The sequence below is a fragment of the Numenius arquata genome, chromosome 14, assembly GCF_964106895.1.
Source record: "Numenius arquata chromosome 14, bNumArq3.hap1.1, whole genome shotgun sequence".
In the NCBI taxonomy this organism is placed as follows: domain Eukaryota; kingdom Metazoa; phylum Chordata; class Aves; order Charadriiformes; family Scolopacidae; genus Numenius; species Numenius arquata.
This window is the reverse complement of record NC_133589.1, coordinates 10,380,791-10,401,062: the sequence shown is the minus strand read 5'-3', so window position 1 is coordinate 10,401,062 and position 20,272 is coordinate 10,380,791. Positions and strand designations below refer to the sequence as shown.

Sequence of the window (20,272 nt, the reverse complement as noted above, 5' to 3'; positions counted from 1 at the left end):
TGCACCTAGGGAATCACCAGGAGAAAATACCACCCCCTCTCTCTTTATGCACGCTTTCCTCACCTTTTGTCATCTGAAATGAATGTAAAATGAAAAGGGCCTTTGCACCTCACCTGTGTGTAGCCATTTCTCTTGTACCAAGAAAAATAGATTATTTAAACTAAGCAAACTGCGATTTGATATTAACAGCCTCTGGATCAAGTCCTGGAAAAATGTGAAAGAAGATACACTGGTGTTTCTGTAGCTGTTAAATTCTGGCAGTAATCTTACTGCAAACTGGCCATTTGTCCCAGCCTTCTGTTCTTAACCCTGAAGTACCATTGCATTGTACCCTCTTTCCTTTCATGCACGAACGCCTCCAGATAACCTGCAAATATGAAGGTCAAATGAAAGATTATACATGTTTTAGAATATCCCCCAGCCAATATGCATAGCAGTCATGCATACAGCATTTCTTTCTTTTACTTACCCAGGTGGCAGTGATGTGTATATTACCTGCTCTGTCCTTTCTGGTAATTGCCGGACTTGTTTTACAGCAAGCATTTTAAAAACACAAAAAAAGGAGACAGTTATTTTCTTAAGCAATATGTAGATCTCAAAAAAAAAAAAAATTACTCAATAAAATGTCAAAGCTCTTGTTTGTTTGTTGTAAAGCTGATTACATCCTGTCAGTTTACTTGTGTAATCATATTAACTTTCTTAATTTGTGAATTGTAAACTGTTCTGCAGAGTCATGAGACTTTTTCTTGGCCATTGTGCTGGAGTGGAGCAGCTGGGACTTAGAAAGCCAAAAGCATTTGTGCGGTGGCTAAATGTAAGGATGACTCAGCTGAAATTTCTGATGATGTTATGCCGTTCGGGAACTTAATAAGCATGTGGCTCGCCCACAGAGTCTCACAGCCGCTGCCTTGTCACGAACAACTTACATGACCCCTATGCAGATACACTAAAACATAATTGGGCAGTTTCATGCTCTACTAGTGTAAATTTCCTTGAATTGGTGTTATTAAGTTTGGAGATTTTTTTTTTTTAAACTGAAAAATTAAAAGTTATATTAAGTGGGAAGAATTTTTAGAATGCTGTGGAATTAGAGGAGAAAAATACCAGCTGTGTGTCCTGTGCATATTGTCTGTTGTATCTAACAGATAAGGAAGTTCTATATTCTGGCAGAAATTGAGTGGGAAGTAGGGAAGGAAAATATTTTTGTTTATACATTTTTCTAGAGAAGTTTGGGTGGCTGTTTTTTGTTTTTGAGCAAACCAAACTAAACCAGTAGAAGCTATCATCTTAATTCAGAACAGTCAAATTTAAGGGGAAGCTTGTGCTATGGTAAAATAACATCCAGTTAGCCTTAAGCTGAAATTTTTGCAAGTTATATTTTTGATTTCTCTTTAGATCTATTTTTCTCTCATTGTAATTGTGTTTGAAACTCTTTAATTAGTGGAAGATGGGGACAAATAAAGATCAAAGTGTGGCAAATTGGAGCAGTGGGATCTGTTTCCAGCTGCAGTGTTGGAACAGAGGGGGCATGCACTACAGCTCCTTTTGGTTCTGTTTCGTCAACTATAAAATGTGGATGATGGCACTTGTTTCTGTGACCAGCTCAGGCTTTTATAGAGGAGAAGGATTACTGACTGCCATTATGTCCCAGTAGTGGTACTGGTGTTCTGTGCAGTTGTAAGCTGTTCAACCGTCTGAAAAAATGCTTTGCAGCCGAAAATGACATTACAGTTATCAAGCCTTTGGGCATGGGACTGCATCTCTTGGCTGTGTGGCTTTTAAACAGAAGCCTGTGAGCTATGCTTTGGCTGTTGAATACTGTAGTCTGTCTGTGGCAGTGATATCTCTGTATTGCATCATTCTATTGGACAGTCGGAAAGCTACAGCGCTTGAGAGGAAGTGTCCCTTGTGATAATTTTACAGGAAAGCCAGTAATTCTAAGGTAAAATTTCCTGCAATTTCCTGTCTTCTTGCGGAAGTTTAAAACTTAAAATGTTTCAAACTATGAAAAGTGCAATAAAATTAGATACATCACAGAATGGAGCAAGTTTAATACAAGTATAAATAAATACACAGTAGGAGATACAGAATAAGGCAGATCAGAACTGAAAAAAAAAACCAAAAACAAAAACAAAGCAGTCCCTAAGTTCTGTGTTTGCTTTTTCTTTAACTGGATCTGTTTTCTCTTTCCAGGATTGGAATCTGACATGGCACACAGAAAATCCAGACTTCACCCAATGCTTTCAGAACACAGTCCTGTTGTGGATTCCTTGCATTTACCTGTGGGTCTGCTTCCCAGTGTACTTCCTATACCTTCGTTGTCATGACAGGGGATACATACAGATGTCAAACCTCAACAAAGCCAAAACGGTATGCGACTTTTTGAAACTGGAATTTATTAAGCTTACCTGGAGGTTTGAATATATTTTCAGCTATGTTCTAGCACTCTGTTTTTGTTGAGCATCAATGTTGGCCTGTGTGCGTACTATGGCTGTAACTTAACTTATTCTAGTTGTGCTTGATTTCTAGGCCTTGTGCATTTCTGTTGCTCTTTTATCAGTAGGCTTTCTGAAATTTACTCTGACATATCAAATCCTTTGTAAGACTAGTTGGAGAAGACTATTTTAAGGCAATTCAATCTTAAGGCCTTTTTTTCAATAATAAAAATAATTTGTTATCCCGTCAGCTTCCCAGCTTCCTAAGTTATGCAGCATAGATTTCTAGAGCTGCTGCAGGTGTTCTATTCCACTTCTATTGTGAAATAGGTACTTAATGTTTTCTTACTTTTTTTTTTTTGTTCCTGTAGAGTAAGTGAAAAGTTTTAAGAAGGACTATAATAGCATGGTGGATTGGAGAGTTTTTGTCTCTGCAGTCTCTTATTCAGGAGTGAGATTCACCAGCTTTCTGCTTCATAATACACTGAATTATATGGTACTAAAAATTAGTAAACTCTTTTCTTCTAATGGGGATCCAATAGGTAAAGCCAAATTACTCTTCTTTTGTGCATGTTGTAGAATTGCCCCAAAGAGGTGATCTGATTTTGATTCCTGTTGTACTAACACATAACATCTAGTGTTCATTTATATATTGTGCTGCCTAATCTATGTGAACTGATGTATAAAACACGCTTTTGTATTGCAGGCTTTGGGCTTAATACTATGGATAGTCTGCTGGGCAGACCTTTTCTACTCTTTCCAGGAAAGAAGTCAAAATATTTTTCGAGCTCCGTTTTTTCTTGTTACACCTACAGTATTGGGTATAACAATGGTAAGTTCTTCTGTTACCATCTTTGTTCATGCAAAGCCTTAAGCAGTAACACGCATCTTAGTATTATACAGTGTTGTAATTGTTTAAACTACAGTCTTTACTTACAGACTTAATCTGCTGTTGGACTATGAGATACTGACTCTGAAATGTCTGCTTTCTTTTAATAAAAAAATTAGAAAAAAACCCCACCAAACCAACCCAGCTGTGCCCAGTGCGTTGCACGTCAGCACACAGGCCAATGATAGTTGCCTTGCCTTATTTTGGTAGGCTTGAGCTACCATTCATTAATAGCATTCAAACAAGGGGTGGAGGAGTCAAGTTGAGAGAACTGATTAAAAGTAGATAATAAAAATCATGCTGAACTTGGTAAAAGACGATTGAAGGCATTGCATTATTAAGTATCTTATTACAAACTGTCTTGCATGTAACATTCTTTAGTGCTTGTTTTCTTTGTTACATTTCGTGGCAGGGTGGAAGGTCTTAAATGCCATAAGGCACATACGTGTCCTCAGCTATCTCTACCTAGATGCACAAGTATTGTCTACTTTCACACCAGTATCTCTGCAGCCTGCATTTCAAGGAAAATGCCTTGCTATTTATTAATTTATTGTCAGTTGCCTTACATTTATCGCAGACTTGGAATGGTAGTGATTAAACATGAATACTCAAGGTGGGACAGCAGGGGACACAATAACCTCAACAGCAATAACAACAGCAAAAAACCAAACCAAAAAACCTCAACACCCCTGAAACATACTGACAGATGGAAGAGCTGTTAAGTAGTTTGTGGTCGTTTAATAAAATAATTGTCAAGCTTTTGTCAGGCTGATTGAAAATTCATGTTGCAGCAGCCAAGTGAGATTACTAAATTATGCCAGCTTCCTAAAGGACTCTGAAAACACACAAAATACAGAAATAGGGTAATATTCGGTCAGTGTTGTTTGGTGTTGTGGCTTGTATGGAAACAAATCTTTATTTTAAAAAGAATAGTCAGGAAATACTTGGAAGGGATAGGGTGTCACTATAATTGCGATGTAGAACCAGAAAAGTAAAGAAATAAAGACTGGCAGCTTTTAACAGTGCTTTTGTGTATGTGGTCTTTTACTTCTATGTCATACGTATTCCTTTTCCCTTTTTTTGTACACTTCCTATCTTTACTGGTCCAGAGAATTTCCTATTTTAGATATGTTTTTGAATTAGACTTAAAATCTCTGGGTGTTAAGATGTATGGGAGATTCTGGATTTGAAATATTTAATCTGCATGTTTAAACACAGTATCTTGTATATGTGTATAACATGTTGTAAAACTTAAAACTTGGGAATATATTTTATCTTATTTGTCCACAGTTGCTTGCTACATTTTTAATACAATATGAAAGAATAAAAGGAGTCCAGTCTTCGGGTGTAATGATGATTTTCTGGCTCATCGCATTGTCATGTGCCACAGTGGTTTTTAGATCCAAAATAATACATGCCTTACATAAGGTAAGTGATTGCTACCCTCATTCAGTTGAAAATACTCTGAAATGCTGCAGTAATAGAGTAGTTGCTTGCTAATTATGCTGGTCAAGTCAGTTAATGATCCATTCAGTGTACCTTCATTCCTTTGGTTATAAAAGCAAAACAAGCAAGACTTAATGGCCCTTGTTTTGAAATGCTAGTGAAATTTGTAGTGATCTTAACTGTAGCAACAGTTGCCAAGAAGATTCTGCTAGCTATTCCAGAAAGGAGATGTGTGTGCTTGAGTACAATAAAAGTGTGTAATCTTTGATATGAAGTTCTTCTGGGCGTTTACATCATCTTCCTGTTGATTATACAGTGGATTTCCTGAAATGCTTCGTTTGACGATCTTATCTGCTGAGACAAAATGAAAGTGTTAAATATTTACATCTCAGTCTGCTTTATAGTAAGGCCACCTCAAATATCAGATTAATTGTGGAACTGCCTGAAAATGGCGTATCACTTCTATTTCTTGAAACCTTTTAAGCCACGTTGTGAATTTTGAGAACTTCAGGCCAACTTTTGTCTTTAAGTGTTGGGAGTGGGATTTTACTGGCGGGTGAGGGTATGTGTTGATCTGTCTCTGTGCTTTGATTTCTGTGGATTATGCTCTGTGTATCAGTCCCAGTCTAAAAAATGGAGAAACCTCTGGAGTTTAAGCACAGTGCAACAAACTGTAATCTAAACTCTGCTCCTCTGATTCTTATTTTCTGTGCGCATGCTAATTAACATATTTGCTTTGAAAACGCCTTCCTATCCAGTGCATATATGGCCTTCCTCCTGTGAAGAATACCTTGACTTCAAACTGGGGCATGCTGTGTTGGTACAAATCGTGCCTTAAAGAGAACTTCTCTAGAGAAGAAGTTCATGCTTGTGTATTTATGGCAGTGATTGATTAAAAGTAAATGTTAACTTTCACCTCCTTCACTCTCTCTTCACCTTCTCTTTACCAAAATATACGTTGACTTTAATTTGCAGGGGAGTGGGTAGTGTAACATTTTATGTAGTTTGCAGAATTTACAGTAAGGAGCTGTTTTATATTTAAGAGTAACTTGTTGTTTTAAAGAAATTCCTCAAGCCTTATAATTGGAATATTATCTTCCTTTGCAGGATGCTGAAGTGGATGCATTTCGTTTTGTCACCTTCTGCATCTACTTTATCCTGTTACTTGTACAGCTCATCCTGAGTTGTTTTCCAGAACGACCACCTTTGTTTTCTGAAACAGTAAATGATCCTGTAAGTGTTCAGTCTATACTGAGTGCTGAATATCATACCTGCAGTATTCTGTACAATGAGTTACAGGACCGTAGTCTCCCAGATGCCAAATAATTCAAATCTTGTTGACTTGTTTGCAATAGAGTGTTCTTTCTGCACTTTAGTTGGTGATGCAGAAGGTGAAGCCCATAACATGCAAAACAGGGTGCACTGTATTTAAGAGAAAGAGCAAAAATACTGTTTCAGTCATTCCTGAACAGAATTCCCGAAGGTTAAGTCATGTGTGTTTATATTCAGTAGTGCTTCTGGCAGTTGGTGGGAAATGCTGATTTGAAATGCTGTCCTAGTCATCTGATACCATTCAGTAGGCAGTAACTCATAAGGATGTATATTCCCTTCCTGTGAGGAAGAATCTGCACCCTGAAAACCTGTGGGTCTGGATAGTTGCATTTGATTTCCATATTTACCTCTCTTGTGTGAAGCAAAAATTTAACCAGCGCAATTGCAAGGTCAGTTAACTTTAGAAGGTGGTCTGGATGTAGAAATTTAATTTTATCTAGACATGATCTTTTTGCATATGTTCTTGATTATATGTGCTAGCTATATGGCATGGATCTAAAGATACCCAAGGGATGCTGGATCATTATACTGCTTGTTTAGCCCCAGGCTAGACCTTCTGAGTCACAGTGGAGTGGCACTTGTCACTACTGGGAGTTTGGATGTGCCAAGTTTAGAAACTTCAGTTCTATGTTTTTTATAAGGTGTAATTCTGGTTGGATGGATGTTAGGTAGCACTGACTGATGAAGGAAGGTGTGAAATGTGTGAGGTGGGGAAATAAATGTTGCCTCTGTAACTGTGGAAAAGGTCTGTAACCAGTTGTACTTACTGAACTCCACAGTTACCTTCTCCGTTGATATCCAGTGTGCCGGTGGTGCTCTGTGCTACCACTGACAGAGTCTGTGTGTACGTGCCTGGAGGGAAGAGTATAGTGCTGAGTCTTTGGATCCTCTTCATCTTTGGGTTCTTTTAATCTCATTCAGGGATGAAATGTATTTGACAGGATACTGTGCATTTATGGAAACCTTCTTTTCTGCTTTGATCACAGTTACAATAATTGCAAGGTGCTTTGAGACCACAGTAGTTTGTTTGTGTGTTCTGAGTATTTCTAGGATTGTCTCTAGGAAATAGGGCAGACTTCAAATTTTAACCTTCTTTTTTCATGAGTGCTGTGTTTGTTGAATGTTATGATGGGGGAAAACAACAAAGCTAGCCACATTAGTCAGTCTTAAATTCTGCTTTATTCCCTTCTGCCAAGCATTTCCAAACCAGAAATGTTTGTAAGTCTTGACTAAATTACTATTTTTTTACTTAAGTCAAAAAACTACAGTGAAATTTCTAAGATGTAGATGCTGATGTATATAGAAGTCAAACAATGAATTTTGTCCCTTGTTTTCTCTTTGTTTACATTACATAAGTGCAGGCTTGTTACAACTTGTGGTCTTCATTCCATCTGGCATGTATGTCAGTAGGATTAATAGTTCTTTGTGTGATAACTATTTAATTTTATCAAAATAGTATTATTTTAACAGTAACCTAATAATGTTTTAATGTTTTCAACTTTCGCTTTATGGAAAAGAAGTCCAGTTTCTGGTAGCATAAGATCTATCGAACTCTTGAATTTAGAGTTTCCACCTGCAAGTAGGTTAAAAAAAGTATGAAGAAAAAAGTAATACAGCATTTTATGTAAAGTTCAACAGAATTTCAAAATATTCTGAAGTCGAAAGCATTCCCTGTATTTGGTGAAGTAGAAATCTGTCTGTCAGGAATGTTGATGTGGCTGAAGGCTGAAAGTACTGCTTTCTCCCGCTTCCTTTTTTTTTTTTTAACTACTTTGAGTTTAAAAACTTTTATTTATTCATTAAGGGATGGTTTTGGATTTGTTTGCAGTCATTTCGTTGTAAGTGTTTGAATGTTTTGGAAATGTAGAACTCTTTCAAAAAAAGCATCTGTCTCATACTTACTTTTATTTTTCCCTACAAAGTTGAAAAAAGTTGTGTGAAGAAGAGGAAATGCAGGAGTCTGTTTCATGTAGCTTGACTACAACACACTTCAATACAGCTTAGTGGAGAAGCCAGGTTACACAAACATGAGTTGAAAAATGCAAATCTTGGAAACACTTGGCTCTGCTTTAATTGCAATACTCTAATGATGTTTGGTGACTTTTGTAGATAGAAATATCTGAGTTGCTCCAATTATAGGTGATGATAAAAACCAAATGGTTTGTGTGCCAAAGGAGTGGCTGGTTTTAGCATTCTTTAGATGCTGTTTAGAGCACTGAAAGAGGGAAGAGAGAAATCTGCACTGGAATTCTGCAAGTAAATCACCTTTAGTGCCTTTGAAATTCTTCCAGCATTCATTTCTGCTGTTTTAATCCAACTGGGTGAGGAGAGGATGTTAACCTGAAGAGTTGTTAAACCAGACAGTAGTTGTGCTGGGTGTAGGACACGAGCCAGCTGCATACCTTTATGGATACCTATGTTTCCTGTGATTATTGATGAATAAGATCATAATAAGAGTTTTAGGGGCTGTTTTGGGATGCTTTTATGGGGTTTACAGATGTATTTTTTTTTCTTTTGTGCATCCATTTTGATGGACTCACAGCACTTAACTGCTGTAACAGTAGAAATGAATTCTTCATTTATGACTAATGCCACCCAATTAACATATTTATGTTCTCATATGGTAGCATACCTTGCATTGATACAGGTAGGCACTGATCATGACATCTTGAGAGATAGTGCAGGCCAGACAATCGTATAAAATTCACTCAACTATTTGTTGTGTTGTTGGTATGGAACACTGCTATTCCTGTGTCCTAGTGGTCTAGTCTGCTGACAGCCCTGAAGCTGTGCTTGTGTTTTCTGAACAAGTTCTCAACAGCATAAATGACAAGTTTAGTAATGTGAAAAAAATACTATAAACAAAAGGAAATTTCTGCTTGTTTTGTTTCTTTTGGCCTGGTATCAGTCACTTGGGATGTGGATTGATTTCTTTTTTTTCCTCCTTTAGAATCCATGTCCAGAGTTCAGTGCTTCTTTCCTCTCCAGAATCACATTCTGGTGGATCACTGGGTAAGATCAAGATGATGCATACAGCACCAATTAAAGTTAGATGGCGTTTTAGGATCCTGCTTTCAGAGTTAAATTAGCAATAATCGTGCAATAATAATTTTGGTTGTCTGGGTTGGTTGTTTTGTAGATAGATTAAAGTGATATTTTTTTCCAAATTTGATTAAACTTTTTGCTTCCTTTGTAGTGCTCTGTAATTTTAAATTTTGCCAGTATTTATTTAGTATGTTTGCTGAAAGAATATATATATATATAAAAAAAAATCTTTGGGAAATATAAGAAGGTATAAATTAACTGCTGTATTTAGAAACTAAGGCATTCAAAACTAATGGCTCTTTTTGTACAATACGTTCTTTTTTTCATTAACTTAGCTTTGGTTATGCTGTATGATTTGATCATAACACATGTTCTTGTGAGTTAAAGCACAGAAACATGTAAAATAATATTGCTGTATAGTTGTGGTTGGTTCTTGGCCAGAGTTCCAAGAGAAAGCTAGATGAAAGGAATTGCTTTATAAAATTAAAGGCTAATAAAAGTTTTGAAACTTAGTAGGCATGGAAATATTAATTGTTTGGCTGACTTTCAAATGAGATCACTTCATCCTTTATTTTCCCTGAAATTTGAATTCAGTAGCATATCCTGGTTCTTATGATATTTTGGTGTCTAATTCTCACAGTAAAGACAGGAGGATTTATGTTTTAGCATCTGGACCTGTGTTGCTACAGGTACGAACTCTTGCATGCATTTCTGTGAAGAGCTGGCTCTGTTTTGGGGCTGGATGTAAGGACCACTGTCTTACGACATTATATATAATACGTATACCCGTATGTCATATACATCATATCTCTAGTGTTCTTAACTATATAGCGCTGATTCTTTCTAATACAGGTTGATGGTTCAAGGTTATCGGAGACCTTTGGAAGCCAAGGATTTATGGTCATTGAACAAAGAGGACAAATCGGAAGAGGTAGTGCCAGGTTTGGCTAGAAACTGGGCAAAAGAGTGGGCAAAGACCAAGAGGTAAGTTCAGTTATCCTGGCTGGCAGTTCTTCCAAGATGTGGAGGTTCAAACGCTTAAGTTACTGAGCCTCTACTTAGAGATGTTTGTCATCTTTTATCAAGCCTGCTTTTGTAAGGCCCAAGAGGCAGCTCTGTATTTGTCCTTAAGTGCATACCGAATAGGAACCAAGTAGGGTGTTGCGTGTCATCTTTATGAAGAGTTACATCAAGTTTCTTTTAGTCTTTCTTGAACCAAAGCTGATTATTGTTACTTTTGGTGTGTGGTGTTTCCCTGAGGAGGGAATTTTTTCACAGTCAAACTTCAGTCACCTAATTTAGGAGCTTGGGCTCCCTCTATAGTTAGTGAAGCCTAAGGAGGGCGGTTCAGGGTGTAAAAGCGAGAAGCTTATTTCTTTCCTTTGACTATATAGGGAGTCCAGGCATCTAAGCCAGATGACTAAAATTAGAAAGACTGCATGCCTGCAGTTTCCATCCTACTTTCATCATCCTTTACTGCAGCAAATAGAAGTACCTTTTCATTGAAGGAAAATTGCTTGCTTGCTTGCTTACACAGTGTAAACACAGTTTGTCCTCAGAAGTCTGAAGTATGTAGTTTGGCATAAGGTAGATGTATGAAATGAGTGTGTTTAGTGCATTGGGGATGACTTGGCATAAATCTGACCGCAATCTTCTAACTGCGGTGGTACAGCGAGACCCTTATTTTGATGAAAGGTCAGTGTACTTGGTTCTAGAATAATAGTGTCCATTGCTCTTTAAGGTTAACACAGGTTACGGCCCTATTTCTTATTCCCCAGGGCAGACCTACAGGAGAGATTCAACAGGAATGTTACCTATCCCAACAAAGATGACCATTTCTGAATGGCCATTTCATTTAGCTATGGTTGTATGATTAAAAAGATGTTTAACAGTAAAACCCAGTTAAACTATTAAGAAGGGCAATAAACAGCTCATAAACATCCCATTTGTATACAGTGCATTTTTCCAGTTGGCTTTTTGCTTGAATAAAGGCTACATTATATATCTACTTTTATTTCAGGCAACCATTAAACATGTTATACTCACCCAAAAAGCAGCAAAAATCAAGTGACTCAAATGGTGATGTGACAGAAGAGGCTGAAGCTTTGATTATAAAACCATCTCAGAAGAGCTCTGAAGCATCATTATTCAAGGTGTTATATAAAACCTTTGGGCCATATTTTCTCATGAGCTTCCTGTTTAAAGCTGCACATGATCTCTTGATGTTTGCAGGCCCAGAAATTCTGAAGTAAGACCTATATACTTTATTATTGTATTAAAAGTATGTGAACAGAATTTAAAACACACTGGTATTTCACCCACCAAGATACTTTGCCTTCAGCTGGGTCAATGGGGAGGAGTTGTCATGCAAGTTAGAGACCATGCACACGGATGATTTTGGTCCACCGGTTTTTAAAGTGATGGATTAAATGGTTTGACTTTTTATGTTCCTTTTTATGTCCAGGAAGGCCAGGAAGGAACATAATCAACAATAATAGGAGTTTATTTAATTCTATGGTAACCTGTAATGATTGTGGAACTACAAGTCACAGTATGTGAAGCAACAGAGTGCTAAGGGGGTAGGAGGAGTTGTATTGCTTTAAGGTGAGAAGTACTAAAACAACTGTAAGTAGTTGTATTTTATCGGGATGGAATATGAGACTTCTTAGCGTAGCTCCAAGAGAATGCTGTGTGCACAAGGTATGTGATACTTTGTTTTAAAGTAGTACATTGTTAGGTAGGGGACTTATGTGTGCAAGTATAAAATGATCTCCAGTTTCTAAGAGGTTTGCTTAAGTGTTTTATCTGTTTGGTATTTTGGGTGCTTCCATTACCCATATAATGTTTGGAACAATCTAAGGTTGTAACCCTGACATTTCATTTTAATTTGCATATATCAAGAGGACTAATTCTTCTGTCCACAGGTTGCTAATCAACTTTGTAAATAACAAAGCTGCCCCAGACTGGCAAGGCTACTTTTATACAGGACTGCTCTTTGTTTGTGCATGTCTTCAGACGCTGATCCTTCACCAGTATTTTCATATTTGCTTTGTAACTGGAATGAGGCTCAAAACAGCTATTGTTGGTGTAATTTATCGAAAGGTAGGTGTTTCTTTAAATGTATGTCAGTACCTCTCAGTTACTGTGTGAATGCATCACTTAAGTCTGAATAATTAAAGTAGTTAGGAGACTCTGGTAGGCTGATTCCTAACTCTTAATAGAAATAAGTGAGTATCTGCTTTATAAATAAAAGCTGTTAAGATAGAGCAATTTTCTAATTTACTATTTAAAGTTCAGGCTTCTTCTTTCCACTGCCAAACAAGAAACCTTGTCGCATTTAGACTAGGGTAGTGAAACTGCTTCAGTTTGTGCAGAAATGAAGATGCATATACATTTATAGCTTCACTGGGGACTTAGCAGCAGTGTCACCTCATCTTGGAATAAGCTGGAACATTTTAGAAAGCTGCGGACTGATTGCTCTGTGGGAGAAAACTGTGTGACAAGAAGTGAAGATTCTGCTTCTTATACTAAAAACAAGCAAACAATACCCCCTAAGCAATAAAACCACCAACCAACCAACTCTAACCCCAAAGACTGCCTGTTGTCTTTAATTCTCTATTAGTTTAAACCCAGCTGCTTGCCTCAAGCTGTGAAAACTTCCATTTTGTAAGATGTGCAGGGTAAATAGAACATGAAGCGGGAACGGGTTTGCTTGTAACTTTAAAGGTGAAGCTCTATAAAGCAACTGAATTCTGTGGAGAAAATGCAAATGGGTAAGTCTTCCTTCACATTGCCTTAATTGTTTTTTATTTTTAATCTGTACCTAGGCACTTGTTATCACAAATTCTGCTAGAAAGACTTCTACTGTGGGTGAGATTGTGAATCTAATGTCTGTGGATGCTCAGAGATTCATGGACTTGGCCACCTATATAAACATGATTTGGTCTGCACCTCTCCAGGTGATACTAGCACTGTACTTACTGTGGCAGGTGAGTATTGTATGTTGTTTCCTGGGTTGCCTTTGGCAACATGCTGCTTCCTATGGTCATGTCTACAGACAGCTGTTTTTCAAAGCATTGGAGTGTGTAGAAAATGCTGTTTGTTTAGAAGCTATTCAGAGCTGCTTTTGTCACTGCTGTCAAGAAGGAAGGCAGGATGTTCTTAATGTGCACATCTGAGTGCACATGGGGAGGATGCAGATCTCACTTCTCACTTAATTTAAAGAGAAGTGGTCTTGGTTCTGAACTCTTGAGAGTCACCGAATGAGGTGTTTGCTATTTCTAGTACAGTCACTAGGCTGACTTTCTCATTCTCACTGTCAATCAGAAATGTAATGATGTCCCCAAGATGTCTGTCACTCCCTGCATGGATCTCTACTTCAGAAGAACAGACAAAAAAACTGGAAAGCATTAAACACATAAAAACACTCTTTATGTGTGTATAGATAGGTATATATGGAGAGATCGATTTCTATCTCCATATATACCACTCTAGATGGGGGCTTTATATATAGGTTTCAAAAATCAAAGCACTTAAACATCAACCCAGTCCCCTACTTGATTCTTCTCTTCTTCCCCCAAGCTGTTCTTGGAACGGGGAGAAGAGGTTGACTAGCTAGTTCAGAACGCTTTTCTGTAGCATATGCACTGGTTTGAGCCAAGATTTTAAAAATGAGTTTGAATAAATGTTTACAATTAAGTGCTTTTCAGAATTTAGGTCCTTCAGTGCTGGCAGGCGTGGCTGTCATGATCCTTCTGGTTCCGATAAATGCTGTGATGGCAATGAAGACAAAAACTTATCAGGTTAGAACCTTTATGTCCTTTTAAATTTTTTTCCCCACCTCTGTTTATCCCTTAAAAAAGGGAAGGGACAGAACACCTCTGACCTTTCTTTATGCAGAAAAACCAAACTCATGTATTTTTCAGCCTTGCAGCACACTGTACTTAATGGTCTAAAAATTTTACAGTAGTTAAGACCAAGGTAGCAGATTAGCCAGCTTCAGGAAAAACCCAATGATTGGATTGGAATTAATTTAGTTTTTAACTTGCTGCCTAGGAAACTAAAGTGCAAACATAAAAGACTGCCTTATAAACCTTAACAAGTGAATTTCCTGGATGGTGGTTGCAGTGTTGGGGGTGTGTGTGTGTGCGCACATGTGGTTTAGTTCTTGGCTTTTTTATTTTTTTTTTCCTGGAGGGATCAGGAGGAAGAAGTCTTAGTTCTTGGCTGTTCTTGATCCCTAGTTGATTTTATTTAGAGGGGATCAGTTTGTTACAGAGAGAACATATAAGTAAATGTAGACTCAAACTCTGATGTCTTCTATAGCAAAAACTACTTCTAACAGTTCCACCAAGTGCTTTGTGGTACAGACTTCACTAACTGAATTTACTGAATGTCAGAGGAGATTGATGAACATCTAGACCTAGTAGGTTTCATTTAAATAAATCAAAATATACCAGATCATTTGGTTCCTCAATGGGAGAAGTAGGGGTATCTAGCCTGTCACAGCCACACTGCCACTGGTAAGAGCTGTCTGGGATAGCTGCACTGGTGTAGTCTACTGACTCTGCCTAGCGCCGAGTCAGAACGTTGTTTCAGCTTTGCACTGCTCTCATTAAAATACTTTATTGAAGACGGAAACTTCTGAAGAGTGGGCTTTCTTTTTATTGCTGAATGGAAAGCTTTTTGCACTAGTGCACCATCAGAAAGCCAATGATAGTGCTGAAAATGAAGCAAAACCAAGTTTGGTCTAAGGTTAGATGCACACTGAACATCACTGAAGCTTTATTATAGTGGCTTGTTTTTTAACCGCATATTGTACCTAGGAGGAGGTGGAGTCCCAGGGCTCCCTGATGCAGGGTTAATCCCGCTTAAATCAGTGCCACAATTGTTTTGATCTTGGTTTGGATTTTCAGTTGCATGAAGCATTCTTTTAATTGGTTTAAAACATCTTGTTAACTCTGCATATTTGTTTGTTCAGATAGCATCTCAGATTTCCTGCTTGGGAAGCTAGTAAGCTTTTGATGATAATGAGGTAAATTTTGCCATTGCAAAATACAAAGCTCAGTACTTTGTGGGTCTGCCAAGTATTGTGCTCTGCTAATTATTCTTTGCAATGTTGTTTTTAGGTGGCTCAAATGAAGAGCAAAGACAACAGAATTAAGCTGATGAATGAAATTCTCAATGGGATTAAAGTTCTGAAACTTTATGCTTGGGAATTAGCCTTCAGAGAGAAGGTATTAGAGATCAGACAGAAAGAACTCAAAGTCCTAAAAAAATCTGCTTACCTTGCTGCAATGGCAACCTTCACTTGGGTTTGTGCTCCTTTTTTGGTAAGTGAAACAATCTAGAAGTCTGCTCTCCTTTTTGGGATCCCGCTTTCCAAAGCAATGCTTAAGAATTTCTTTTGGTTTTGTTCTTTAATGACTGGAAGAATCAGAATGCCCTCCACAGTGGTGGGAGATTGAACACTTACGTCTCCACTTCTCTATGAAAAGGCACTACTGTTTTATTTGACACTTAGTAACATCCAGGTTGGATGTATTCTAGAAGTTAATGGCTGAAGTATTTAAAAATAAAAGCCTCTTCTGCATCCTTCTCTATTTTTGGTGGTGTACTTGAGGAACCTAAGATTGGGAACCTCTCAAATCTGACAGTACATTTAATGTGCACAGTACCCTCCAGGTGGTAGCTGTGGCTGACAGAGGAAAACTTCCCTTATTTCAGCATCTTTCTGAGAGCAGCAGGTCCTTAGATAAGAGTCTTTGGTCAAATGGGACATGGTGGACCAGGTATACTTCTGGCCTGGGTTCTTTCAGTGTCTGGTTAGGAACAATTTGGAGAGGTAAAGCCATTGCGTACCCTGGAATTGCTTTAAATTCTTAACTTAAAAAAAAAAATTATTCTTGATATGTGAAACATCTCCACTGTGTTTGTGGTTAGCTTACATTTAAACTAATGAAAGGGAGAGAAGGGTGAGATCACATCAAAATTGCTTCAGACCCTATTTGAACAAGGGGCCATTGCTCTTGTCTGCAGAAGCAAATAAAAGCCATGACTACATTAGGATAAAATATGTGCTGTTCCAGTTGAAGGTGTTTAAGTGTACTTTCCAGTCTCAGATTCCTTCCCTGCAAACATTTTTAGTGTTTACATTATGTTTTGGGCATGATGAAAGGCAGAAGAGGCAGTGCCCTGGGTAGGAAACATCAGCTGCATTCGTAAGTGAATGCTTTTCTAAAAGAAGTCTGAGATGCTTTTAATATAAATACATTATTAAATGAAGCTTCTAAATAAAACTCTGCAGGTGGGCTCTTTAATGCTGTTTCGTGGAGTCTGAGAAGACAATTGCCTAAGGAGTAGCTCTGTTTCAGCACACATGTGAACGTGTGGCAATGGTCCTACACCGCAGGGCGTTTGCCACTGTGGTAGAATCAGTACAGACTGATGTGCAAGGCTGCTGTTTAACATCCTGTTTCTTGGACTTTTGTCCTTTCCTATGTGTTCTTCTGAACTTTTGATTAAATAATTATTGCAAGTGCCTACTTGAAAGCACTTTTGCCATGCAAAACTCTTTATTTCCTCTGCTCCTTCCATGGCCAGGGCTCTTTCAAATGTTGTTTAATAATGGTGTCAGGAACTATTAATTTTGTGGTACCTCCCCAACTGCTGTGTGTGCTGATAAGGGTGTATTTCAGACTAATTGCTGGTAACACAAGAGTGCAGACATGCTGCTTGTGAGGTTATTCTTTGGACCCTGTCTTGTTTTTGATCACTGTGGGAGGGATTTCACCCTGGGATATGCTTGTCCAAACTAAGGATTGTACAAACAAGCTACTGTACTAGGCACAGCTGAGTCAGCTGCCGTAGGAGGAACAATACATGTCTTCACAGCAGTCAGATCTTTAACAGAAATACTAATGTCTTCAATGGATGCTGTGCTTAGATGAGACTGTTCCTTAGGCATTTGAGCTAATCGTTTCAAGTCCTGTGGGAGGGGGAATGCCAAAAGCTAGCCTACCTTGATTTCTTGTATTAAGTTGCAGTCTGTGGGAAAGAGTTGCTGCATTTTGTGATATGCTCTGAGGTTTTACTTTGTTTGATTTTACTCTAATCATCAACACACTTTTACAAAATGTAAATAAGTATGGATTTTTGATTTATTTTTATACCTTGCAATTGATGATAACAATGGTTCAGTGTCACTTTCTTGTTCAGCATGGATCTTAGGCTTTTCTGTTGTGAACTGTTTAGGTACTGTAAAGCTTCATCTTTGTAATGCAGTAAGATTTCAAGTTTCTTGGAAAACAATCTATCCATGATACAGTGGGCTTTACTTGGAAATCTAGGGTTGTGGTAATCTCTACAAAATACAAAATGGGTTAGCATTGGGATGTTTTGATCTTTTATGACTATATATGTTAGTGATCCAGTATCTGGTACCATGGGGAATGCCTTAAAACTGAAGACAGCAGCGAGAACAACTAGTTATCATTCCTCTCCTTCCGTCCTCCTGCCGTGTAACCACAAATAACCTGGGACATTTGTGGTTTCACTCTTGCTATGTGAAGAAAGTGAGCACTTGATACCTTTCCAAGAGGAGCCATCGGCTTCTTTTTACAACAGTAGACTTAAAGCAAATGTTTGTTTTGCAAAAGTTACCAGGAACAAGGATTTTACCAGAACATTGCTCGCTCTTTGATTTGTAGATCTCTGATTCCAGTTGCCAGACTGTGTGACTCCTGAGTTGTAGCTTTAAAAAATGTTACCCTAACTGTAACCATTACACTTTGTTTCAGGTTGCCTTGTCCACCTTTGCTGTGTACGTCACAATAGACAAGAACAACATCCTGGATGCTCAGAAGGCATTTGTTTCCCTAGCATTATTCAACATCCTCCGATTTCCATTGAACATGCTTCCTATGGTTATCAGCAGCATAGTAGAAGTAAGATTTCAGTTACTAACAGGGGTTTCTGTGCAGAAGTAGCCACTGGGTGGATAGATTACATTCCTGTGCTTAGAACATGTCCACTGGTGAAATTCAACTGCCTCAGAAAGGGAGCTTTGCATTTCCTGTCTGTTAAGTGCTGTGCAAGAAAAATCATCAATCCTAGTTAAGGGTGGATGGGTGTTCCCAAAATCAACCATATTTTTTGTGGTTTGGGAAGTGCGAGTTTGACTATCCAAGAAACTATGCAATCGATTTGAGGAGGGATTAGCAGTGCATAATAATGATGTAATGTGTATGTGGTGCAAAACAACAAGCTCTTAAATATAATGAGTGGAGTCCCTTTCCCATGCAGGCCAGTGTCTCCTTGAAGCGCCTTAGAGTGTTCCTGTCTCATGAAGAGTTAGATCCAGACAGCATAATCAGGGGTCCCATCACAGACGGTGAGTTTCATTTTCCTGTTGAAAATCAGTGTGTGCTGGTTTGGCCTGGCTTTGCAGTGTTTCTTTTGCTTTCTGTAACAAACTTGCTGCATTTTGATGTATTTCACTGATAAATTTTATCCAGAAAGCAGAGAAAGTTTGTAAAATGAAAATTACATAAGTTTTCTAACACCTCAGGTAATTTCTTTCCTCTCCCAAACTCCTATGTCCAAACTGTGGAATGGTTGCATCCAGACATAGATGGTCACTTTAAAAATTACTTGTTAGGCTGTTTTAATTGTAGCCATTTGAAATTTATAGGCAGTTAACAGAATCATAATTAATGCCGTGCCAAAACCCAGAGTTTTGGAGAAGAACAATTATCTAACACTTCAGCACCCTTGAAGGAGAAAGAGTAAGTCCCAATTCTGGTAAATGCAAAGGGCGTTACTCCCAGCTTCACTCTCACTGTATCCAGTATTGCCGGTCTGGTTATATTTATTTAGGAGCCATTTAGGAGACAGATAAGTGTGAAGGCAGACTTACTGAAAAACTAATGCCCTTTTTCTTGCAAAACAAAACTTGACTTCAACTGTGTCAGTCACTTCTAAATTATTTTTCTTACTTCCTTTTTACAAAGATAGTGAAATCCCCATAACTCTCTCTCATGTGGTTAGTTCAGCTCTATATCATTTTAGTCACTTGGCTTTCTGGTAAGCAGTCATCTACTGTAATTTTTTGGGAACTTCTCCTCCGCTTTGTCATCTGATAACCGTGAATGCGTTGCTCACAAATCTTTAGTGTGTGGTTTTGTTGGGTTTTTTTTGTCCGTAATGGGTTTTACTTGCATGCTAATGCAAATACTTACCTAGGTTAAGTATTTATTGCATACTTGGTTGAGTGGTATATATTTTGAGTTGTCACTGTAAAAATCTACAGATGCCAGTACCATGCGACTTTATTTGGTAGTTTGAATTTTCCCCTATAATTCTTGTAGTAACTTGGCTTCACGCATGGAGTTGGCAGTTTAGCTGATGCTTCCACTGAAGCACAAGTCAGACTGAGGCCACTAGTTTCTTGAACTGACTTTGCAGTGCTGCGGTGGAGTTGGATAAAGGAGGGTGCAGCTGAATAAGTCAGGATCTTTCTATAGTTGACATTCGTGTACCTCCTGGTTACCGAATAAGTGTAACCTCAGAACCTTCTGCTATCTTGATAAATTCAGTAAAAGCAGAACACAGCTTTTGGTAAGCAGTGGGTTGTTTTTCTGTTAGAAAAATAGCTTTATACCTCTGCCTATGTGTGCTTAGATTCACTTCTGTGGCCTGATCCTGAGCATTGGTACTTTTATAAATATGATTTTTCTATTTGTCAGCTGAAGGAAGCATTGTTGTAAAGAATGCAACGTTTAGTTGGTCCAAAAATGATCCTCCTTCACTGAACAGGTAAGAATTAGTACCCTTCGTTCTGCTCCATAATCTTACTGCATCATAAATGACCTGTATTTGAATTATAAAATCTATATGCAGAAGAGTTTGTTACCTTAAGGGAACAGGAGAACAAATAACACTTGCTCTGTATCTCTTTCGTTTTAAACCAGGGGCTTCATGAACTAGAGGAATTTACAAAGTATATTTTATGTTTGTAATGCATAAAGGGGAGTAGCAAGAGGTATAATGGGAAAAGAGCCTCAGAGATTTCAAGCTCTTGCGATGTGCTGCAGATAGGATGAGCGCCATCTAGAGGATGCAGCCA

General features: G+C 38.1%; 1 protein-coding gene across 1 annotated transcript in view; it reads left to right on the top strand.

The window, feature by feature from the left end:
- Positions 1 to 1,447: 1,447 nt before the first annotated feature.
- LOC141472002 (multidrug resistance-associated protein 1) overlaps positions 1,448 to 20,272 on the top strand; it is a 42,834-nt gene continuing 24,009 nt past the window's right edge. Inside the window, exons 1-15 of the mRNA XM_074158754.1 lie at positions 1,448 to 1,474; positions 2,194 to 2,370; positions 3,142 to 3,267; positions 4,615 to 4,752; positions 5,878 to 6,003; positions 9,053 to 9,114; positions 10,000 to 10,131; positions 11,168 to 11,395; positions 12,072 to 12,249; positions 12,975 to 13,136; positions 13,857 to 13,949; positions 15,276 to 15,479; positions 17,946 to 18,092; positions 18,451 to 18,538; positions 19,893 to 19,962. Coding sequence (XP_074014855.1) covers positions 1,448 to 1,474; positions 2,194 to 2,370; positions 3,142 to 3,267; positions 4,615 to 4,752; positions 5,878 to 6,003; positions 9,053 to 9,114; positions 10,000 to 10,131; positions 11,168 to 11,395; positions 12,072 to 12,249; positions 12,975 to 13,136; positions 13,857 to 13,949; positions 15,276 to 15,479; positions 17,946 to 18,092; positions 18,451 to 18,538; positions 19,893 to 19,962 — 1,958 coding nt within the window. The remainder of the gene's footprint in view (positions 1,475 to 2,193; positions 2,371 to 3,141; positions 3,268 to 4,614; positions 4,753 to 5,877; positions 6,004 to 9,052; positions 9,115 to 9,999; positions 10,132 to 11,167; positions 11,396 to 12,071; positions 12,250 to 12,974; positions 13,137 to 13,856; positions 13,950 to 15,275; positions 15,480 to 17,945; positions 18,093 to 18,450; positions 18,539 to 19,892; positions 19,963 to 20,272) is intronic.